The sequence below is a fragment of the Ovis aries genome, chromosome 3, assembly GCF_016772045.2.
Source record: "Ovis aries strain OAR_USU_Benz2616 breed Rambouillet chromosome 3, ARS-UI_Ramb_v3.0, whole genome shotgun sequence".
Taxonomy (NCBI): domain Eukaryota; kingdom Metazoa; phylum Chordata; class Mammalia; order Artiodactyla; family Bovidae; genus Ovis; species Ovis aries.
This window is the reverse complement of record NC_056056.1, coordinates 177,493,127-177,510,303: the sequence shown is the minus strand read 5'-3', so window position 1 is coordinate 177,510,303 and position 17,177 is coordinate 177,493,127. Positions and strand designations below refer to the sequence as shown.

Here is a 17,177-nt window from a genome sequence, read left to right as displayed (position 1 = left end):
GGAGGCAGGCACTCCTCATTGTTCCTGCAGTCAATCAGTTCGCTCAGGGCCTTTGCACTTGTCCCTGATTCTGCCTGAGTTCCTGCCTTGTATCAGCATGGCATGCTCCCTTGCCTCCTGCAGCTGTTTGCTTGAATCATATCCCTTCTCAGAGAAGCCTTTGCCAACCACCCATTGAAAATCTCAATAGTTCCCCCACCTGAGTCCCCTTGGCTTTCTCTACTCTGCCATTATCATATGTCATCCTGTATGTTTAACCTACTTACTTTGTTTACTGTCTGTTCTCTGTTTGCCTGAAGGCTCCATGAGGATAAGTATTTCTGTTTGCAGAATGGGTTCTGATATATCTGAGTCTCTCAGCAGGTATCCATTGAGTGAAAAAAATAAACACAGTATCTCCATAACCATTTTACAGGTTAGGTAAGAGAAGTTTACCTAACATTCAAAAAACTAAAATCATGGCATCTGGTCCCATTAGTTCATGGCAAATAGATAGGGAAACAAGGGAAACAGTAAGAGACTTTATTTTCTTGGGCTCCAAAATCACTGCAGATGATGACTACATTCATGAAATTAAAAGAGGCTTGCTCCTTGGAAGAAAAGCTATAACAAACCTATACAGCATATTGAAAAACAGAGACATCACTTTGCCAACAAAGGTCAGCATAGTGAAAGCTATGGTGTTCCCAGTGGTCATGTATGGATGTGACAGTTGGACTATAAGGAAAGCTGAGCACTGAAGAATTGATGCTTTTGAACCGTGGTGTTGGAGAAGACTCTTGAGAGTCCCTTGGACTGCAAGGAGATCCAACCAATGCATCTGAAAGGAAATCAATCCTGAATATTCATTGGAAGGACTGATGGTGAAGCTGAAACTCCAGTACTTGGCCGCCTAATGAAAAGAGCTGACTCATTAAAAAAGACCCTGATGCTGGGAAAGATTGAAGGCAGGAGGAGAAGGGGACGACAGAGGATGAGATGGCTGGATGGTATCACCGACTCAATAGACAAGAGTTTGAACAAGCTCCAGGAGATGGTGATGGGCGGGGAAGCCTGGCATGCTGCAGTCCATGGAGTCACAAAAAGTCAGACACGACTGAGTGACTGAACAGCAACAACAAAGAGAAGTTTACAGACATTCACCCACAGGTTCTATGGAAAACAAGTGATGGATCCATAATTAACCTGCATCTTTGGCTTCTAAGTCTTTTTGACACTACAGAGCCAGCACTCAGCCAAATCCAAAGCCTTCTCTAGAACTGTGGTTGTGCTGGGAAATAAGGGGATAGAACTACCTGTTCATTGATTGAAATGTCCCATTGAAGTTGGCTTTGGTACAACAGGGATTTACCTTAATAGAAGAACCATCTCAACCCCTCCTCTGCTCTGGGCACTTGCCTATTGAGATCCAGCTCCCTGGAGAGTATTCAGTTCCATTCAACACCAGTGCAGGTCATTATGCTTGAATGAGCAGACTTGCCGTGTGCTGTAGATAGTGTCAGAAGCTGTAGTCAATGAGATGCATGACTGCCTGTATGTATCTACACTCGCTGTGCATTTCAATGTCAATGTCACACGTAGACTGGTCACATAGTGCTTTTCTGCCTCTAGTTTCCTATACTAGTCATGTCATACTTCACGTTATGGGCTTCCCTGGTGGCTCACATGGCAAAGAATCTGCCTTCACTGTGGGAGACCCAGGTTCAATCCCTGGGTCAGGAAGAACCCCTGGAAAAGCGAATAGTTACCCGCTCCGGTATTCTTGCCTGAAGAACTGTATGGATTGATGAGCCTGGTGGGCTACAGTCCACAGGGTTGCAAAGAGTTGGGCACGATTGAGAGAATAACACTTTCATTTTCATTTTATCTTATCAACAGTGGTATTAGAAAATGCACGGGCTTGGGAGCCAGAGGAAACTATGTATGAATCCGGGTTCTCCCGTATTAGCCTCTTACTATTTCTGGGATGCTGTAAGGAAGAGGGTGATGGCTGGGGCCTGGCGGGCACCAAGCAGTGGTGTGCTGCCAGCTTTGTTAGCTGTCACTGTCACCATTTATTTTTGGTCAGCTTATGAGTGGTGGCTTTGGTGCCTACAAGAGAATAGGAACTTATTTTGAGTTTTAAAAAAATCTGCCCCAGGTAATAACAATAGCTCTTATTTAATTGAGACTAGCCTTTGTATTGGGCTTCCCTGATGGCTCAGTGGTAAGCAATCCACCTGCCAATGCAGAAGACTAGGGTTCAGTCCCTGGGTTGGAAAGATCCCCTGGAGAAGGAAATGGCAACCCACTCCAGTATTCTTGCCTTGGGAAATCCTGTGGACAGAGGAGCCTAATAGGCTACAGTCCATGGCATCAAAAAAACAGTCCGACATGATTTAGCAGCTAAACGGCAACAAAGCCTTTGTATTAGTCACTGTGCTGAGTGGTCTCTTTTATCTTCTTTAATCCTTACCACAGTCCTATGTATTTGGTGTCTACAGGTGAATAGGACCTTAGTTTAGGTTTTAAAAAAATCTTCCCCAGGCAGTACCAATGCTTCCCTGGTGGCTTAGATGGTAAAGAATCTGCCTGCAATGCAGGAGACCTGGGTTCGATCCCTGGGTCAGTAAGATCCCCTGGAGAAGGAAATGGCAACCCACTCCAGTATTCTTGCCTGGAAAATCCAATGGACACAGGAGCCTGGTGAGCTACAGTCCATGGGATTGCAAAGGAGACCAACGTGATTTAGCAACTAAACAACCACAAAGCCTTTGTGTTAGTCACTATGCTAAGTGGTCTGTTTTATTTAAACCTTCCCACAGTCCTATGAGTCATTATATATACCTATTTTACAGAGTACATAGAGCAGTAATTAGGGCACATAGCCAAGGTCATAGAGCTGGTAAACGGGGAGCTGACATGTGGATGGATGCTGGGACCTTGCTCTAATCTTTGTGTCAATTCCCCCAGGTGATCCAAGTGTGGGGCTTGAGAAGGGACTCTCTTCTTGCCGTCTTTCTCAAACCAGTCAGGGAAGCAACAAAAGTACTGAAACTGGAGTCAGAAGACTTACACTCAAATCCTGATTCTGCCACTTGCGTAAGCATCCTGGCTTTAGGACACTGAGCTCACTTCTCTGAGTTTTGATTTCTCTATTTATGGCAAATTAAGAGATTGCCCTGGATGATGTCTGTGAGTCCTTCCTACTCGATGGGCTTCTTTATTCAAACTGAGACAGGCTGAAGAGTCTTTAATAACTACCTTAACTACAGTAGGTTTGAACTCAACAGAAATGCATACATACCTATGACACCAAAAGGCATGTTCAAGAATATTATGTCAGCTTTCAAAATTGGAAACCACCCACATATCCATTAGCAAAGTAATGCATGACTAGGGTGAGATGTATTCATAGCATAGGTAACAATACAGCATTATTGGCCTTTGATTCAAAGAGATGGCCTGTTTGTTCAGCATGCTGCAGGCCTGCAGAGTCAGTCAGCCACACTGCCATTGGGGTCAGGAAGACCTCAGTAGAAATACCAGCTCTGCCACTCGTGAGCTGTATGACCTCTCTGAGCCTCAATTTCCTTAACCATAAAATAAGCATTGTTGTTGTTCTTCAGTCAGTAAGTCATGGCCAACTCTTTGCATGAATTGTAGCCTGCCAGGCTCCTCTGTCCATGGGCTTTCCCAGGCAAGAATATTCGAGTTTCCATTTCCTTCTCCAGGGGATCTTCATGATCCAGGGATCGAACTCATGTCTCCTGCTTTGGCAGGCAGATTCTTTACCACTGAACCACCAGGGAAGCCCAGAATACACATGATCATTCCAATTTCAATGGGGGCAGTCCAGGGGATTAAATAAAGTAACATATGTGTAATAGGAGTCCATCATCTGATCAGATTAATTCCAGTTCTTTTAATGAAAGGACTGTTTATGGAGTGGACAGAGAGCATTGATGTGTCAGCAAGCAGGCTGAGGCCCCAGAGACCAGCAGAAGCAGTCACTGTTACCAGCTCTGGGCCAAGAGATATGTGTTAGTTTCCTGAGGCCGCTGTAACTAAGGACCACGGACTGGGCGGCTTAGCAGAATGTATTTTCTTTCAGTTCTGGAGGCTGAAAGTCCAAGACCAAGGGTTGGTTCTTTCTGAGGCCTCCAGCCTTTACTCGCACAACAGCTGTCTTCTCCTGGTATGTTCCCATGGTCATCCCTCTCTGCCTGTCTGCCCAGATGTCCTCCTCTCATAAGGATAACTGTTCCTTCTGGATTAGGGCCCGCACTCGTGACTTTAACACTTCTTTGAAGACCCTCCCTCCAAATATAGTCACATCCTGAGGTCCTGGGTGGGGGTTAGAACTCCAGCATATGAATTAGGGGGAGGACACAGTTCAGCGCACAACAGGATGTGAAGGAGGTGATGCTGTCAGACACCACTTGGGACTTTGAGCTGTGAAGGGTAGCTGCCTGGCAGAAGCTGCAGGGGTCAGGAGACAGGCCCTGCTGGAAGCACTGCCCAGACCCAAGAATGTGCCGAGAGGACCACCTCCTCGTGCGTCTCTCCCTCTGGTCCGTTGCGATGTTTCCAATGGGAAACCAGCCACCAGGGATCCCAAGCGATTCCTTCTGAAGGCCATGAGCTCTACGTTCTTCACCAGCTATTCTTTTAACACCTACTTTTCCTTCAAGTGTGTGAGCGAGTGAGCAATGAAGATACTTAGGGTGCCCTTCTGTGTGGGTTCACTTTGTTTAAGTTGGAAGTTGCAGAAATGTTCCTTGCCCTTCCGCTGTCCATTAGAGCGATGTTCAGTCAGGCTCTAGTACACGTTCGGCTGGTCCACACCGCTTGGCCTCCCGAGCCATCTCTCCCTTCTTGGTGAGCAAATGAGACATCATCTTGTGCAGCGAAGCATCTAGCCAGACTGGTAGGGAGATGCAGGCTCATTATTTGTTAAAAATTAAAATCTGCATGCTGACAAGCTGGGCAGCAGATCTGACTTCTTTTCACAGAGTAATTATTTTTCGGTTCCTAATAGAAAGTCTGTGGGCCTTAGGACCCCTATGCAAGCTCGGCACTGTCCTCAGCTTTTGCACCCACCCTTGACTTTTTTAAGCACCAAAACATGTCCCATTTTGTTCAGTGGTCATTTTAAGTTCAAAATCTTGGACACTCTGTATTTTTCCCCTATACAAATCCAAAAAACACTTTCTTCAAACTGAAAGAGATGGGCTGAAGTCTTTAATAACTACCTGAAGTACAGTCGGTTTGCACTCAACAGAAATGCATACCTGTGACACCAAGAGACACGTTCCAGAATGTTATATCAGCTTCAGAACTGAAAACAAGCTGCATGTCTGTCAGCAATGAAGTGGATAAACAGGGTGAGATATGTTCATAGTGTAGGTAACAAAGCAGCGTTAAGTGAACAGACTGCAATGACGTGCAGTAATATCAATGGGTTTCACGGAAGTAATATTGAGGCAAAAGGCCAGGCATAAAAGGAATCCATACTTTATGATTCAATTTATGTATAATTCAGAACCTGATGAGGTATCCCAGGCGGCACAGTTGGTAAAGAATCCACTTGTCAATGCAAGAGACACAAGAGACACAGGCTTGATCCCTGCATCCAGAAGATCCCCTGGAGTAGGAAATGGCAACCTGCCCCAGTGTTCCTGGCCTAGAAAATTCCAAAGACAGAGGAGTCTGGAGGGAGCTCAGTCCATGGGGTTGCAGAGAGTTGGACGTGACTGAGCATGCACTGGCCAGCTGGCGGAACCTGAGGAAGCTGAACTATGGTGTGAGAAGGCAGGACCGCAGCAGGGCTGTGTGTATACATGTGACTTTAGGCCCGCAGTAAGAGAGATTCTGGTCTATCTGTGATGTTCTGTTTCTTAGTCCAAGTTCCAGTTAAAGCAGTGATTTCACTTTGTGAAAATTCATCACACAATGTACTTAAGATCTAAATACTTTTATGAGTGTATATATTAATAATACTTCAATATAAGTTCACTTATAAAAGGAGTGGTTAAAAGGTATTTGCCAGCCACCAAACCCTTTATGTTCTTCATCCTATCACAGCTCTGCTCAGTGAGAAGAAGAGATTATGGTAACATTGTATTCTCTTAAAGGACCACTCCCTGTGATGGGAGATCTGAACTCACCTCTTTTTGAACCAACCTTGCTTGCCTGAAACACGCTTTTCTTATTTCAGTGCCCCAAACGCAGGGATCAAGCCTGTGTCTTTTGTGTCTCTTGCATTGACAAGTGGATTCTTTACCAACTGTGCCAGGCTGTTGAGAGCGGGGACTACTGTGTTGTTCATCTTTGTATACCTATTGCCTAGCATGTAAAAGTCACTTGATAGACATTTATTGAATGAACGAATGAGTGAGTAAGTGAATGACCACCAGCCTTTTATAAGATTGAGCTGCTTTTTATACTTCATCCATTCACGCTTTCAGAAACCCCAGCAAAATCAGGGAACGCTTCAGCAGAAAGGATTTCCATTTTCTCTCTCTCTGATAGAGTTTTTGAGAAGGAAAGCACTTAAAAAGCGAAAAGTAGAACCTTTTAATTTATACGATCAAAAGTAAGTCCTAGGTAAAATCAGCAGGGGATTTTAAATTAAACGAATTTTAATAAATTCACCTATTGGGTCATCATGCATAAGAAGAGAACTCTAGTGCTTCAAAGCAGAAGAGAAGAAAGTCAGAATTATGTGGGACATTGTCATAAGCATTTCTGGGATGAAAGCTGGCATCTTCCCCAGAGGCTGCTGCGTAGACAACCACTCCATCTCCACTTAAAGTTTTGTTTCTTTGATTGAAGCCAGCAAAGCTACAGGAAGGGCTAAAGGAAGGACCAAGGGATAGACTTCCATTTTCATATATCAGCTCTTGAAATGCAGGCGGAAAGCTGAGACAATGCAGACAGAAGCCAGAGAGGACTCAGGCAAAGGGAAAAAGCAATGTCCTACCAGTTTCCTGGGGGAGAGGTCCTGGCAAATAAATCTAGAAAGTGTCAGATGCGGCAACCACCTTTGAGATTCACCAGGCACATTGATAAAACCAACACAGTTTAACTGTATTTAACCCCCTATCTCCTAAACTTGTTTAACATAGCAGACCCTGCTTCCCATAATGGCTGTTAGCATCCTGCAGCAGGCCATGGAACATACTGTGGGAAACACTGCCTCTGGGAATAGAAGGTTTAATCTGAAATTTGTTCTCCACTGGTCAAAGGCATCAAGTACCACTTTGAACCTCAGTTTCCTCTTCTGATTTAAGGAAGCACGTGATTGGAATTGACCTAGTCTGTCCCAGCCGTATTCTTTAGCTTGGCTGAAGCGTGAAAGCAAACTGCATGGAAAGAAAGAAAGAAAGCAGAGGCAGAACCTCCTCATTTTTCACTTAAAAAAGAAAAAAGTATTTATTTGACTGTGCCAGGTCTTAGTTGTAGCGCAAAGGATCTTTGATCTTTGTTGCAGCGTGTATTCTCAGTTGTTAAGTCATGTCCAACCCTTTTCGATCCTATGGACTATAGCCCGCCAGGCTCCTGTGTCCTTGAGATTTCCCAGACAAGAATAGTGGAGTCGGTTGCCGTTTCCTCCTTCAGGGAGTCTTCCCAACTCAGGATAGAGCCTGTGTCTCTTGCGTCTCCTGCATTACAGGAAGATTCTTTAGCACTGAGTCGCGGTGATCTTTTTAGTCATGGTATGCAGTCTTTAGCTGTGGCATGTGGGATCCAGTTCCCTGGCCAAGGATCAAACCCAGATTCCTGGCAGCATGGAGTCTTAACCAGTGAAACACCAGGAAAGTCCCAGAACCTCCTCTTAAACAGCAGATTTTCTTTAATAAGAGCTTGAGGTCTTCCCTTTGCTGGAAGGGTTTTAAGGGATTCTCCTGGCCTGCAGGAGGTGGTACAGCACAGGCTAAGAGGTTAGTTGTGGACTCAGATACAGAAAGAAAAGAATTTCTGTGCCATGCAGGAGGGGAATTGACATGTTAGCTATAGAACAGCACACTGTTTTAAATTATTCTTGGCTGCAACCCCTGGTCCCTTATACAGGTTCAGACCCCACCTACATGAGCAGCCTCGGTCACACAGGGCTCCCTGCCTCTCCTGTCTTTGTATGCTTGGTTTCCTCCAGGTTCTGACACAAACATTCTGATTTTGGCCTGTGGTCTTCGCAGAATCCTCTAAACATTCACTAACTGTTCCTCTAGGAGCTCCCTGGCTTCTTTTGGCTTCAGGTCACAAATTCAGCAGAGTCTCACCATATTTACTATGGTCATGTACACAGACACACACAGGTCTAGTGTAGCTCAAAAGGCCACAGGGCTAAGAGTGAGAAGAATTTGGTCACCTACCAGCTAGACAAGAGCCTTAGTTTCGTCATCTCAAAAATGGAAATAATTCCATGAACCTAGCTGGCTCATCAGAGTCGGAGGTTATTTAGGTCATGCACCTTGTCTTTCAGATACAACAGTTGCTTAATAAATAGTAAGTGACACTCATCAGCTTGTCACCATTTTTATTCTGCTTCCCTCTTGCAGTTGTAGAGGTAAAAAAAAAAAAAAATCAGTATCTGGCTCATTTTTTTTAAAAAGCGTTATATTCTGTCTCCGCATTCACAACCAGCCTCCTCTCCCTGCCATATTGGCTACCAAGCTGTTACTACATATTCAGTTTGGGAAAAAGAAACATTGTCCTCTGATCCGGAGATGAAACGCCCCACCACTGGACCAGATGTTCACAGGAGAAGCCTTTGATTTTTCATTTATTTATTCATTTATTTATTTAGTGTTAGTCTCTTAAGCTCCCAGCACAGCAGCAGAAGGTAAGGCTGTGCAAGCCCCACACATACCAGCCAACTCCATTGGGAAGGCCTTTCAAATTCCAAGCATGCTGCCTCCGTGCAGAGCTCTGGCCTCCGGGGCCAAGGGCTTGCTCTTCGCTCCCAGACCCCAACGGCAAGAATAGAAATGGCAGATTACGTAGCAGCAAATGCCAGGCAAAGGCCAGAGTCAAGCTTTTTGGCACCTCTGTCCCCCTGACAGCAGGAAGCAGTGTCAATCTCTGTCCTGGGGCCCAGATTCCAAAGCCAAACCTGCGTTATTTCAGCTTGAAAGGGTACAATTGCAGAAGGAGCCATTTTCATCATTTTTAACTAGGGTTCACTGAAAAAGCTTCCTCCTACATTGCGTGCATGCCCATTAATTTGTGCTAATTCGAGTGGGAATCAAGCAAGTTCAATGAGTGATAATTAGGTACCCTTAATGAAGAAATGTATAGTTTCTGTAACTGTTATTTACAAGCTTTTATGTACCACTTCATATTTGCAGAGGCCTTCACAATCATTCATCAGGGAAAACCTCTCAGTACCTTTGGGGTGAGGTCAGTAAGTACTGAGAGTTGTGGTTCCCTTGGAAATGTTGTTTTTCAGCTCTTGTATAATCTAGGTACAAATTCCCCACCTTTGACAAGACAGGAAGATTATCTTACAAGTACATACCCATGTGATTATATTTAACAGCCTAGCAGGCTCCTTAGCTGCTTGAGGACACAATTATGTACATGATTGTAAATACTTAGAGTGTATTTTCTTTTTTCTTAAATCATTAATTTTTGTTTTTTTACTGTGCTGGGTCTTCACTGCTGAGCAGACTTTTCTCTAGTTGTGGCAAGTAGGATCTACTCTCTAGCTGCGATATGTGAGCTTATTGTTGAGATGGCTTCTGTTGCGGCCCTAGGGTGCACGGGCTTCCGCAGCCGTGGCTTCCAGGCTCCAGAGCACAGTCTCAGTACTAGCGGTGCACAGGCTTAGTTGCCCTGCGGCATGGGGGATCTTTCCTGATCAGGAATCAAACTCTGTCTCCTGCATTGGCAGGTGGATTCTTTACCACTGAGCCATCAGGAAGCCCTGGAGTGTATTTTCTTTCCTTCAATCTTCTTTTTTTTTTAATTTCCTGTGGGTTGTATGCCTTGGCAGCTGCTTGCAATATCCCCAAGGGATATCCTAGTCATGAAAGTGCTTCAGTGATGACCCCCTAAGCTGTTGCTGTTCAGTAGCTCAGTCGAGTCTGACTCTGTGACCCTGTGGACTGCAGCACACCAGGCTTCCCTGTCCTTCACCATCTCCTGGAGCTTACTCAAACTCATGTCCTTTGAGTCAGTGATGCTATCTAACCATCTCTTCCTCTATCATTCTATTCTCTTCCTGCCTTCAATCTTTCCCAGCATCAGGGTCTTTTCCAATGAGTCGGTTCTTTGCATTAGGTGGCCAAAGTATTGGAGCTTCAACTTCAGCATCAGTCCTTCCAATGAATATTCACGACTGATTTCTTTTAGGATTGACTGGTTTGATCTCCTTGCAGTCCAAGGGACTCTCAAGAGTCAAGCTTCCTATTGACAAAAGACTAAGAAGCAATATGGACCTGGCAATATCTCACAGTTTTTAAGTGTCCAGTGCATTCTACCTGCACAAAGGGATTTTTAGAAAGACCAAATAATTTAGGTTCATAAATAAATGAGTTCATACAGACATTTATTATCAATATTTCTCAAGTCAGCAGTATTGAGAACAGTTTCTACTGTACTCAGTAATTTTTTTAATGTCATGGACTCTATTTCAAGGTGAAAGAAAGTGAAAGTGAAGTCACTCAGTTGTGTCTGACTCTTTGCAACCCCATGGACTGTAGCCTATCAGGCTCCTCCATCCATGGGATTTTCCAGGCAAGAGTGCTAGAGTGCATTGCCATTTCCTTCTCCAGGGGATATTTCCAACCCAGGAATTGAACCCGGGTCTCACTCATTGCAGGCAGATGCTTTACTGTCTGAGCCACCGGGAAGGTCTTTCAAGGAAGATCTTCAAGGAAGAAATATCAAGGAAGATATTTCAAGGTAGAAAATCATAAATCATGGCTTATACCAGACACTTTTAAAGTTTTAGAGCTTCAGCATCAGCCCTCCAATGAATATTCAGCATAAATTTCCTGTAGGATTGACTGGTTTGATCTCCTTGTTGTCCAGGAGACTCTCAAGAGTCTTCTCCAGCACCACAGTTTGAAAGCATCAATTATTTGGTTATCAGCCTTGCAACCTTCTTTATGGTCCAATTCGCATATCTGCAGATGACTACTGGAAAAACCATAGCTTTGCCTATACAGACTTTTGTCGCTGAAGTGATATCTCTGCTTTTTAATACTCTGTCTAGGTTTGTCATAGCTTTTCTTCCAAAGAGCAAGCGTCTTTTAATTTCATGGCTGCAGTCACCATCCACAGTGGTTTTGGAGCCCAAGAAAATAAAATCTGTCACTGTTTCCACTTTTTCCCCATCTATTTGCCATGAAGTGATGGGACTGGATGCCATGATTTTAATTTTTTGAATGTTGAGTTTTAAGCCAGCTTTTTCACCCTCCTCTTTAGCCCTCATCAAGAAGCACTTTAGTTCCTCTTTGCTTTCTGCCATCAGGGTGGTATCATTCACATATCTGAGGTTGTTGATATTTCTCCTGGCAATCTTGATTCCCACGTGTGATTCATCCAGCCCAACATTTCACATGATGTACTCTGCATATAAATTAAGTAAGCAGGGTGACAACATACAGTCTTGATGTACTCCTTTCCCAATTTAGAACCGGTCAGTTGTTCCATGTCTGGTTCTAACTGTTGCTTCTTGACCTTCATACAGATTTCTCAGGAGGCAGGTCAGGTGGTCTAGTATTCCCATCTCTGTAAGAATTTTCCACAGTTTGTTGTGATCAACACAGTCAAAGGCTTTAGCTTAGTCAATGGAGCTGAAGTAGGTCATTTTCTGAAATTCTCTTGCTTTATCTGGGATCCAGTGGATGTTGGCGATTTGATTGCTGGTTCCTCTGCCTTTTCTAACCCAACTTGTACATCTGGAAGTTCTCAGTTCACATACTGCTGAAGCCTAGCTTGAAGGATTTTGAGCATGACCTTGCTAGCCTGTGAAATGAACACAGTTGTATAGTAGTTTGAACATTCTTTGGTACTGCCCTTCTTTGGGATTGGAGTAAAAACTGACCTTTCACAGTCCTGTGGCCACTGCTGAGTTTTCCAAGTTTGCTGGCATATTGAGTGCAGCACTTTAACAGCATCATCTTTTGAGGTTTGAAATAGCTGAGCTGGAATTCCGTCACCTCCACTAGCTTTTTTCATAGTAACATTTCCTAAGGCCCATTTGATTTCACATTCTAGGATGTCTGGCTCTAGGTGAGTGACCACATCATCATGGTTATCCAGGTCATTAAGACTTTTTTGTATACTTTTTCTGTGTATTCTTGCCACTTTTTCTAAATCTCTTCTGTTAGGTCCATATGATTTCTGTCCTTTATTGTACTGATCTTTGCATGAAATTTTCCCTTGATATCTCCAATTTTCATGAGGAGATCTCTAATCTTTCCCATTCTATTGTTTTCCTCTGTTTCTTTGCACTATTTACTTATGAAGGCTTTCTTCTCTCTCCTTGCTGTTTTCTGGAACTCTGCAGCATTCTGTTGGGTATATCTTTCCCTTTCTCCTTTGCCTTTCCCTTCTCTCCTTTTCTCAGCTATTTGTAAGAGCTCCTCAGACAACCACTTAGCCTTCTTGGCATTTTTTGAAATGCTCATGGTTAAACATTTACCAGCCTACCACTAGGGGCACACGGCAGTTTTCTGAGTTTGCAAGGGCAAGTAACCCTGGTGGCTCAATGGTAAAGAATCAGCCTGCAATGCAGAAGACATGGGAGTTCAATCCCTGGGTCAGGAAGGTCCCCTGGAGAAGGAAATGGCAACCCACTCCAGCCTGGAAAATCCCATGGACAGAGGAGCCTGACAGGCTACAGTCCATGGGGTCGAAAAAGAGTCAGACACAACTTAACAACTAAACTAAACTACAACAACCCAGGTGGAAACCAAAAGTCAGAAAAAGAACAAGTCTTTGTCTGAGTCACAGAACTCCACAGAGGCATTGCTGGGACTCTGGTCTGGGTGGTGTCACTGAAGAAGCTCTGGCTTTGGAGTTAGGCAGATCTGACTTTGGATCTCATAGAACTGCTCTTACACAGTGAACTGTTCAAGTGTCTGACCTAGCGTCCACCCCACTCAGCCTCCCCACCTGCAAAATAAGGGTGACAGTATCTAGCTTATCCGTGTGCCAAAAAAACTAAGAAAGCACCAGGGAGATGTGCAATAGGTATGATTTGCCCTTTTGGCTTACAAGTTCAGATCTCTGTGTATTACCCCATTCTTGCCATAACCATATATATGTATTATTTTTTTATTTCAACTCTACCCAATGGACCAAACACCTTTCACAAAATAGTAAATATACTTTTTTCTCCAAATATGTTCCACTGGAATAAGTTTTTTTAAAAAGTCTCAGCACTGACATTTATGTGTGATTTGGAGAATCGGTTTCTTTCCAACAATCTTAGAAATGTATGTACTAGGTATCAAGTAAGATCATTTTTCAGCTGCCCGGAGTTTTCTCCACTGACTGTTCTGCTGAGCTAAGCTTCCTGAGGAGGATTGATTTGGGAGCCCATGGGTGCCACAGTTCCATCCGCCAGATTAACTGCAGTAGCCTGCAGGGGCGTCCTTCTCACTGTTTGCATTCTGTGCTGTGTGCGTTCTCTGCATATGCTCACCAACCAGTTAGTAGACACTCGCTCCTAAGCTATTCAGCTAAGCCAAAAATGTACTTTTCTTTTTAGACTTGTACTAATTTATTTATACCTGAATAATACATTTAGTTGTTCTTAACATTTTTAAAAATACAAAGGTGTATAAAATGACAATTTCCCTTCCTGTGTGGTAGAGTGTGCTCTGTTGAACTCTTTGCAAACCCATGAACTGTAGCCTACCTACCAGGCTCCTCTGTCCATGGGATTTCCCCTGGACAAGAATACTGGAGTGGGTTGCCATTTCGTTCTCCAAGGGATCTTTCTGACCCAGGGATCAAACCTGCGTCTCCTGCCCTGGCAGGTAGATTCTTTACCACTGAGCCTCCAGGAAATCCCTCTCCTTCCTATACAATCCCCCATTCACTCAAGTCTTTCCCATAAGCCACCCCCCCCCCAAAAAAAAGAGGGTAGAGAGGAGGAGGAAGCGACCTCTGACAGTTTCTTATGAACTTGAAGGCTCTTGGGGCCCCATCTTGAACTCCCAGCGTCAGCACAGCCTTCGCCATAGTTTCTAATGCATTGGGCCAAAGAAAGCTCTTAAAACCAGCAATACTGCAATGAGCTCATATGGCTTGTCAAGAGGCATAAAGCAAATTGGCAAGGACGTACCCATAATAAAGTCAGAGAGGATCTGCTTTGTTTCTGTAAAGATAAATGACACAGGTTGTACAAACACCATCTATCAGCTAACCCTCGGTAGGCTGTCATTTATCTGGGGAAAAACAGGAGAGAATCCGTGTTTACAGGGTATGTACCATGTGTTAGGTGTGCCGTGCTAGGCTTTTTTTTTTTTCTTTTCTGGTGATAAAATATAGAAAACATAAAAATGCCATTTTAAGCATCTTTAAGTATACAGTTCAGTGGCATTAGGTATATCCACAATGTTGTATGACCATCATCACCATCTATCTCCAGGGAGTGCTAGGCTCCTTTGCCCATCTCACTTGGTCCCTGTAGCAGCTTCTGAAATCTGTGTTAATATTCTCCATACAGTGAGGATATTTCAGAGAGACTATTTAACGTCTCATACCAAGTACTTGGCAGAGCCTGGGGAACCCAGGCATGTTCATCTCCAAAACACATGGTCAGGCATGCCTGGCTCTCTCTCTTATCTGTGGTTTTTTCCTCTCTTTCATCCTATGCTGTTGTCCAGGGGTGATCCTGCTGCTTCTAGATAAGCTGCGGAAGATGAAGTGGGAGCAGATGTGGAGGCTGACCGCAGAGAGGGAGCTGATGGGCATGCTCTCTACATCCTTAGCTGACCAGGTGAGTCACCAGCCTAGAAGGTACGGTTATTCCCAAGCACCCTGGTGTGCTGCTTCTCAAACTTGCATGGGGCTGGGTCTACGTTATTTTTCCAGCTCTTGCATGACTTCACACTTGGATAAATCTGCCTCATTCTTGCCAGCCTAAGACCACAGCCCTCTCCTTAGTGCATTCCCCTTGTTCATCCATGTTTATCACACTTTTTCCTGCACACTCTGCAGGCCAGGAACTATGTTCAGAAATAGGATTACAGGGATAAACGAAGGACAGAATCCTTGGCCTCAGAAAGTTCATAGTTTATTGTTGTAGACTCACAAGTAGATGATAATCTGGTGTGTTAAGAGGAGGTCACGGTCTTCACCTCAATGTAGAATGCACAGTGTCTGCCCCCTGAGATTCCGAAATGCCAAGGTATATTTCCTGGACAAGATTTCATTTGCCTTCATGGCAAATAGAATCAAACCTTTAAAGCCAAGACTTTTGCTTAGCTCCTGTACTGTGACCCCTATCCTCAAGGGGAATGAATTTAAATAGAAGAGACAAACCTCCTTGGCTGGTGAAATCAGCTTTTAATCCAGGCAGTCTGAAAAAGTCCATGAACGCCACCAAGCAACTAACATAAATTCATAAAATCCCCATTTCTCATTTTTGCTGAGCCTTTGACTTTGAATCTACTAGGGTCACGTATCTTGATTCTGAGATCCCCATGTTATATGTGGCCATCTCGAAATGTAAAAATATCTCTGTGTTCGCTGCATGTTATTCTTCCCTGTTCAACCAAAGAGCAAGGCCACTCTCCTTGTTTTTGTTCATTCAGCTGCCTGTTTCACTGAATTCTTGGAGAGTGTTCTAGTATGAAGGAAAACAAGAAACTCTGTAGGGTTACTTTACTATTTTTTTTTTAGCATTGTTATTATTCAGTATTTCCCAAGCAACCAGAAACTAATTTCCTTTTTCATACCAGAGATATGGTATAATGAATGAGTTAAAAATTACCCAGGTAGCTGTTTTAAACCTGAGGGGAAAATTGTCCTCCATCATCATATTTCAGGTCAGGTCACAATGACTTGAGTGTGTCCCCAAAAGCTAGCAATTGCATGTCCATGTCCAAAGAGGATAGATTATTCAGCCATCTCCTTCTCTGAAGGCCCATAATTCACCTTCCAGCACCACTTGTCAGCAGCTAGTTAATAAGCATGGCCTAGTGGTGCAGGAGCTTGGAGAAGAGCTGGAAAGAGGGAAAGCCCCATAGAAAAGTCAGAGTTGAATTTGGAGATGGGGCGCGCAGATACAGGCACGCTGGCCCACAGGAAGCCTAGGCACATCCATCATCAAGTCTGCCCAGAGCCCCAGGAAATGCGGCGGAAGCAGGGGTGTCATTCGTCTCAGCCCCTAGATCAGCAGAGCAACCTGTCATCACACAGTTTCCTCTCCAGGAGGCGCAGGATGGATGACATAGGGTTCCTCTATGAGGTGAGAAGAGGGCCGGAAAAGCGGCTTCATTTATCATAGACCAGCTCGAGTGGAAAAGATGCTCCGTGTCTGCCCCCATGTCCCTTTGCTGCAAGGGGATCACTGAGACCAGCAGGACCCGTGGACATCAAGTCAGCATGGGGCATTCCCCCCAGTGTAATGGGATCTATCCAAACAGGATTGCTTGGTTTCTAGAGATAAAAGGCACGGGAAATGCCCAGCAGGGCAAGCCAGCCTGTGCTCCAAGCAGGAGGCTCATGAGAGATTGCATAGGAGATGTCATGCCTCAAGAGCCAGCATCACAAGCTGAGCCCATTTGACTATTTGACAGTTGTCTCTGTCTTTTATCCCCCAGGACATTTTCAACGCCGTCATCAAACAAAACCCCTTCCTCGTGTATCAGCTGCCCTGCTTCTGGAATGTGCAGCTGTCGGACCACACCCGCTCCGAGCAGTGCTACAGAGATGTGTCTGATCTAAAGGTAGGATAAGGAAAGCCCCAGTGGGCATCGGCTCACCCCCCGGATACAGTGAGGTGCCCAGCAGTGGCAGAGGGAACCCGGATGGGGCAGCACCCTTCGGGGGCATGAGTGGCTCGGAGCCTGTGTGCAGTGTGGGGAAAAAGAGAAGGGTGCAGGAGAGCAGTATGAATGTGCTTCTCTTCTTTGTTTGGTTCCCCATTTGCCTTGTTTGGGCTTTCTGGAAAGCATAAGGCCTCCCAGCACAAGAACCAGCCTGTGTGGTTATGCTTCCTGCCACCT

At 44.6% G+C, this 17,177-nt stretch overlaps 1 protein-coding gene across 5 annotated transcripts in view; it reads left to right on the top strand.

Annotated features, from left to right (window-relative positions):
- The window catches only part of LARGE1 (LARGE xylosyl- and glucuronyltransferase 1), a 621,285-nt gene that overhangs the window by 510,892 nt on the left and 93,216 nt on the right, over positions 1–17,177 (top strand). For all 5 annotated transcript variants that reach the window (XM_015094041.4, XM_060414116.1, XM_060414117.1 and 2 more), the window contains 2 exons: positions 14,832–14,944; positions 16,773–16,898. In XM_015094041.4, the coding sequence (XP_014949527.2) occupies positions 14,832–14,944; positions 16,773–16,898 (239 nt within the window). The remainder of the gene's footprint in view (positions 1–14,831; positions 14,945–16,772; positions 16,899–17,177) is intronic.